At 45.1% G+C, this 6,743-nt stretch overlaps 1 protein-coding gene across 7 annotated transcripts in view; it reads left to right on the forward strand.

Moving 5' to 3' along the window:
• Positions 1-6,743, forward strand: part of Myt1 (myelin transcription factor 1) — a 68,144-nt gene that overhangs the window by 57,443 nt on the left and 3,958 nt on the right. For 6 of the 7 annotated variants that reach the window (XM_031373166.1, XM_031373163.1, XM_031373162.1 and 3 more), the window contains 3 exons: positions 2,980-3,201; positions 4,907-4,998; positions 5,649-5,752. In XM_031373166.1, coding sequence (XP_031229026.1) covers positions 2,980-3,201; positions 4,907-4,998; positions 5,649-5,752 — 418 coding nt within the window. The remainder of the gene's footprint in view (positions 1-2,979; positions 3,202-4,906; positions 4,999-5,648; positions 5,753-6,743) is intronic. The other variant, XM_031373167.1, reaches the window with a different exon arrangement.

Consider the following 6,743-nt stretch of genomic DNA (forward strand, 5'->3'; position numbering starts at 1 on the left):
TCTCCCGGGGCAAGGTGGGGGCAGGGTGGGTGATATGTGTTCTGGAGGCTTACAGGCAAACTTTGACCATATGTGATGAAGTCAGTAGGTACTTATATTGTAAGATAGAGAGCTGTTTTTCTGCAGCACTCACTCTTTTGCAGGTGAGGACATGCCCTGTCACAGGCTCAAATAGGAATGACCCAGTGACCAATTTACCCAGAACATGGGAACTCAGAGTTGACCCTTAGTAAAATGGGCAGAAGGCTCCCCACCAGGCAAACAGAACAGGTGTCTTTGTTGTGGGGGTTAGGGCCGCTTGTTGGGGCTGGGCCCAGTGGGCTTTCAAGAAGCAGGCATAGAGTGTGTTGTTGACTGGGCCAACAACACCCAGTCACTCACTCAGCCAAAAACCAAGTTGGTCTGGGATTACACTTCTCCCAGCTTGTTCCAGCTATAATCAGAATTGAGTTAGCCACCTCATAATAAGGCCTAACCAGCATCACAGCATGCAGAAGGGGTTGCCACCACTAACTATTTAGTTAATAAGATTTATTTAATTTTTACTACAAAACCTGTAATGCAATGCAAAAAAAATGTGCTGGTTAAATCGTGGTGTGAAAAAAAAAGGGAAAAAAATTTTTTTTTCTGCTTAAGAATCCAAGAATTTGCCTGAGGTCATATGGATGCAAAGTCTTTACCAAGTATATCAGCAAGGACCCTGCTGGGTATATATTGTTGGTGAATTATGCTGCATTTGCAAATGAATAAGGTCTAAATTAGTATTTTTCAAATTAGCTGGGAAAATAGTTTTCCTCTTTCTAAAGTGCTATCAAGTTTGCTTTTTAAAAAACAAAGCTCGGATGGTGGTGGCACATGCCTTTAATCCCAGCACTTGGGAGGCAGAGGCAGGCAGATTTCTGAGTTTGAGGCCAGCCTGGTCTACAGAGTGAGTTCCAGGACAGCCAGGGCTATACAGAGAAACCCTGTCTCGAAAAACAACAAACAAACAAACAAACAAAACAAAGCTTCTGCAACTAGGAGGAGACTGAGATCTTTAGATATCATGCAGCACATGCATGACAAATTTACTAATGTCTTTATAGCAAGAATGGGGTGCCTGCAAGTATTTCTATTTTATAGAGCTTCCCCTTGCTCATAAAATATTTATGATTGACCACATCTTTAAACAAGTATAGACTAAAGCAGAAACGTTAATGGATATACCAAGTCCTATGGAAGGATGGGGTTTTGTTAGCAGGTGCAAGGTGTGTGTAGTTTTGCAAAGGTTGTGCTAGAATTTTCATTCTTAATATTTCATATAAGCACTGTTTGAAACTAAGTCATGTCAACACTTTGAGGTCATAGAAGTCAACTGAGCTTCCAGTGTAGAGGTCAGGTGTTGATGCTTTCCCTGCTCTATTGACCACTCCTGGAGGTCCAAGTTGTCCAAGCCACTCTGGATCTGATAGCTGTTCTCTGTTCTCTACTGTCCTGGACCCATGTCTCATATCACTGCACACATGGCTTCTATGCCCACGGTTCATTCTGAAAAAGATGAGCTCATCCAAGGAGCTTGGAAGCCTCTTGGCTCATGCCATATTCATGTCTCAACATAATATCAAGCATGATTTTGAAGATTTGACACCATTGTTAAGAGAAAAGAATCACTCCTGAATACTGCTTTTATATGAGATTCCAGTGAATAGTAGAAATTCTTTACAAAGAGGTTAGAAGCTCTTCAAGCAGTTAGAAGAATTCAGAGTATTGAGTGACTTAAAGAGCCTGTATCAGCTAGCCTTTTGAGTTTGTGATATTGGGGACTCAGTAGGTGTCTCATGTCAACACTCAGGTTGGCTATATTTGGCCTAGGTATTCCATACCTTACAGTGGTGGGCATCCAGATTTGAGGAGCTAGACACTGAATGTGAATTATCCAAAGTCTCTGTGGGGTGTTCTTGGTGTGTCCTTGTTATAGGCTTCAGGCTGAGATCACCTTGTGTTGACCTTGTGGACATTTTATGTTGTCTGAGGCCTATCTAGGCCGGAGGAGCAAGAAGGGGAGGAGAGGAGAAAAGCTGGGCTGTTCAGATAGAAGAAGAAGCAGGGCCTTGGCAAATGTTATTAGGAGACTATCTCTAAGAGTTTCCTGGAGTTGAGATGGGTACTAACTTTCTGCTGCCACCTTGCTACTCTCCAGCTGGGCATTATGCCCTATGCCCCAGGAGCAGGATACAGCAAGAGACTACCTGGCAGTAGGAGACTGATTCTGGCCCTCTGTGTTCCTGAACATGTCCTGTACTGACTTCTTTGCATCCACAGAGAATTCTGTAAAATATGGCGGCAGTATCCTTAGACCCAATGTATTTGCCTGGTTCTTAGCATATAGTGAACATATGACGAATGGTAACTTGATTGAGTTGCATCTGTTGGAAAGGGCTGGAAGTTTTTAGACTGAAGTTTTTAGGTAGGTTCCTAGAGGCTCTGCTCTCCTTATCTCATTGCTCCTAGCCAATCCTTCATATACCATGCCTAGGACATTTGTCATCTGCATCTATATTATCGCCATAGTGCTTCAATCTCTGTCTTCAAGTACTTGGAACAAAGGAGTGGCTCCTGGCCAGTCTCCAGCAGGGTGATTATGGGTAGTCAAAGCCTAGACTTTCCTGTCTGAGTACTGTGTTCTCCAAATACCCATGGGTACCATGCTATGGTAGGTCACAGCTCTGAAACTGTAGGTTAACAGGCCTATTGGTCTGCCTGGCTTAGGGCACCCTCACTACTCTCTTGATTTGCAGGCCCTGCTATGCAAAAGCCAAGGGCAAAAAGGGAGAGGGACAACATACCCATCTGGAAAGCCAGCGATAGGATTCAGCTGGCTTCTTTCCTCACACAAAAGTATAAAGTACATGATGCTGGGTATCTAGAGCCTGGCTTTGCAGGATTCCCAGATCCTCTTAACGAGGGCCCCTGTGGTCACCTCAGTCTTTCTGTGTCTAGGTGCCCAGTTCCAGGCTGTGTGGGGCTCGGCCACATCAGCGGCAAATATGCCTCTCACAGGAGTGCTTCTGGCTGCCCACTGGCTGCTCGGAGGCAGAAAGAGGGAGCTCTCAATGGTTCATCTTTCTCGTGGAAGTCGCTGAAGAATGAGGGCCCTACTTGCCCCACCCCAGGTTGCGACGGCTCTGGCCATGCCAACGGCAGTTTCCTCACTCACCGAAGGTACCTGACACACATGTCAACAACAATCAGGGACCTTTGGTCTGGAACATTACCCCTGTTGGTGGGAGCATGCTGGTACTCAGTGGGAATAGCAGTTTTGCAAGGGAAAGCAAGACCCTAGTAGGTAGCTAAATAAGAGAAATCATGGAAACTGTTGGTACCAGATGGTGTTTGCTTTGTTTTCAGCATGTGTTTGTTCCTATAAGTGTCCTCTGTACCCTGGCGTTTATTGTCCCCATGAGCAGTGTTATGTTAAATATGGAGGCCACGCATGAACTGACTCCTGTCTTTACATATATTTGATTTCTCAGGAAAGGTTTGTTTCCTATACCTTACTCCCTACATCTTACATTGGGCCCATGTTTTGAAATTTGGACAGAGGCTCTTGCTTGCTTTGCAAGGGACCTGGTAACTAGACCTCTTCTTGTCTAGGCAGTGCTCATTCTATCACCTGCCCACAGTACCTGCCACAGGGCTGAGTTGGCTTTGCTTCACCAGATCCCTTTCCATTTTGTTCTAAGAAGCCATTGCTCTTGTCCAGTAACTTTTGTTTGGAGTGAAAATCAATTCCTAGTCCCTTCTGTCTTCCTTTCCCTTTCTTCTTCCTTCTCACCCTTATTTCTTCTTCCACCTACAAAGTTAATGCATCCATTCAACAAAAAAACATTTACAGAGAGTCTGTCTAGCATCAAGGAGTAGAGACAGAGCAGAGAACAAAAGAACAACCTGCCATTGCCATTTTAAGTGTGTGTTGGGCAGGGTGAGTGGGGACATATAGTTTAAATAAGTGAGAGTCACTGAATCTGGTGAACAATGATCAGGGATTGGGGAAAACAGCAGAGCCATGGGTGAAATGTACTCTGGAGGAAAAGCCAGAAGCTTGCTTAGAGATGTATGGAGGACAAGTTTTCATATATCTGGAGCTGGGGAGGGCCTGGCATATCTACTAAATGGGGTGACAAAGGAAAGGAGACAGAACTTTGTATCTAGGCAGTTGCCTCAGAGAGTGAGGGCCTAGTTAGGAGCACAGAAAAAACAGAGTCTCATTTGGGCAGCTGGAATCACCGCAGGATAGAGACCATAAAAGAAATGCCAAGAAGACCAGGGAAGAGACTGCCAGAACCTGGGCCAAGTGGGCAGTGTAGTTGAACCCTGTGCTTCCACAGTGTATTTCACTTACCACCTTGATTTATGATGTGGGTGAAATCACACAAACATGAAGTAGTATGTGATAATCCACATGCTTTTATATGTTTTTTTCTGCTTGAATAGCTATATTGAAGAAATCACCTGTGAATGCTGGTACATTCTTATCCTGAAGGATCTTTCCTAAAGGGTTAGCTCTGAAGACCCCTCTCAGAGTTCAGTGCTTCAAAATGCCAGCAGGTGGGGCATGCAGGCCTCAACCCCTGCCCAGAGGAATAACACCTGGAGGCATCAATGCCCTGGTTCTTTAGGACCTGTGGGCAGCCATGACTGTGCCTAATAGGGAAGGCTCTAAGAGGGCACCTGCCTGGGCTCCTTTCATGGAGTGCAGCCTTGCTCACCAGGCAGGAAAGCTAAGGTGAAGCAATGTCACCATATGGAAGCATGCAGGGTCATCTGGGTGAGATGGAATAGAATGGTATAGTCCTGATGTGAGATGCTGGACCTGCCTATGCACTATGTCCTGAACTGGTCAGTGATGTATAACTTCTGCTTCTAGTTTGTCTGGCTGTCCCAGAGCAACCTTTGCTGGAAAGAAAGGAAAACTCTCAGGGGATGAGATTCTCAGCCCAAAGTTCAAGACAAGTGATGGTGAGGATACCCTTCCGGGATATCCCTTCTTATTGTCCTCTCTGTACTGTGGGAAGGGGATGGGGGAAGCTAAGCTCCCTTGAGAATGATCCATGGTGGTTCTTCCCTTGAGCTACTGTCCTACTAACATTAGCCCTGAAGTTATCAATGTTCTCAATGAAACTGCTGGCTCAGACTTTGAGTTTGGTGACTGTGTAGATCAGAGTCTGATGTGAGGGCACCAAAAGCCATGCCCATGGGTTTGTAGACAGTGTGACCACTCTCATCTAGGAAAGGAGATTCTCTTTGAACACATCTCCTTCCCTATGAAGAGACCTGTACATCCTGCCAGAGTCAAGACAGGAGGAAAATAATACTGTTCTCAGTTTCCAGCATTTCCTAATATCCATGACCAAAAGAGGAGCTCAGGGCTTGGCAAGAGGCTCACCTCTAAACAAAAATCTTCCTTTCTGTCTCCAAAGCAGTCAGACAGAACCACAGTTGGCTTGCCTCTCTCTCTCTCTCTCTCTCTCTCTCTCTCTCTCTCTCTCTCTCTCTCTCTCTCTCTCTCTCTCTCTCTCTCTCTCTCTCTCTCTTTCTCTCTTTCCTCTCTCTCCTTCCTTCCTTCTTTCCTTTTTTTCTTACTTTCTTCCTTTTTATTTTTCTGGCAGTGCTGGAGAATGATGAGGAGATCAAGCAGCTAAATCAGGAGATACGAGACTTGAATGAGTCCAATTCGGAAATGGAGGCTGCCATGGTGCAGCTGCAGTCTCAGGTGGGTGGCACTACTCTACTTGGCTCTTTCCTGCCACCCAGAGCCAGCCTGTGGATTGCTACTCCCATCAATACCACTGGTACTGAACTGATGGAAGCAAAGCACACAGCACATAGCACCCAGTGCTCTGGTTAGGTGCCCACTCACTGCATTGCCTGGGAGTCTTCTCTGCCCCTGGTCTGGCTAGTGTTAGTCATTCTCTTAGACTGCTCCATTGGCAAGACCAGTCTGCTAGTGTTCTGGTTCTGCTAGTACTGGTTGTCCAAATCATGTTTCCAATCTCATTAGCACTGAAAGCTCATCTGCTCTATTCCTGCCTGGACTAGCACAGCTATACACCAGTAGCAAGGCTTGCCCACCCCCTCCTAAAGATTTTGCTTTCTCAATAGAATGTGTGTTAGATCAGAACCTTTCAACTGTCTTGTTCAGGACTTGCTCTTGGAGGAAAGCCTTTAGTGTTGAGGGCTGTTGCTTGGCAACAGGGCTACTGCCCTACCTTCTGACTGCTCAGTGTGTCTAGAGAAGAGCTGGTGTTATGTGAGTGTCCTCTAATGGTTAGAGAGCCAAAAAGGATAGGAAATGTACACAGAATCAATCAAGGGTAAAGAGGTCAAATAGGAAAATAGCCCCTTCCTGGAGGCAAAAGTCATAACAGGTTTCATTTCACATGTCTTGATAATCTAGTTTCTTTGTGGGCTAATGCCATTTCAAGAACCTGTGTATATGTAGCACCAATCATGGAGTCAGAAAGAGCTTGTACCATGAGTCCTTTACATATTGATGTGTTGTTGTCTTCCAGGACCACTGGAAGTGACAACAGAGGCACAATCTTTTATTTGGGACCATCACTGTTCTCTACCTATGTCTCTGAATGAGACACTGTACAGTATAGGTCATCTCTGAGAGAGTCTCCAGAGCCTTCATCCTTGCAGTAGCATTTCTTATTTCTTTATTTGCCAATTTTTTTTTTTTTTTTTTTTTTTTTTTTTTT

This window comes from Mastomys coucha, unplaced genomic scaffold, assembly GCF_008632895.1.
Source record: "Mastomys coucha isolate ucsf_1 unplaced genomic scaffold, UCSF_Mcou_1 pScaffold15, whole genome shotgun sequence".
Lineage (NCBI taxonomy): Eukaryota > Metazoa > Chordata > Mammalia > Rodentia > Muridae > Mastomys > Mastomys coucha.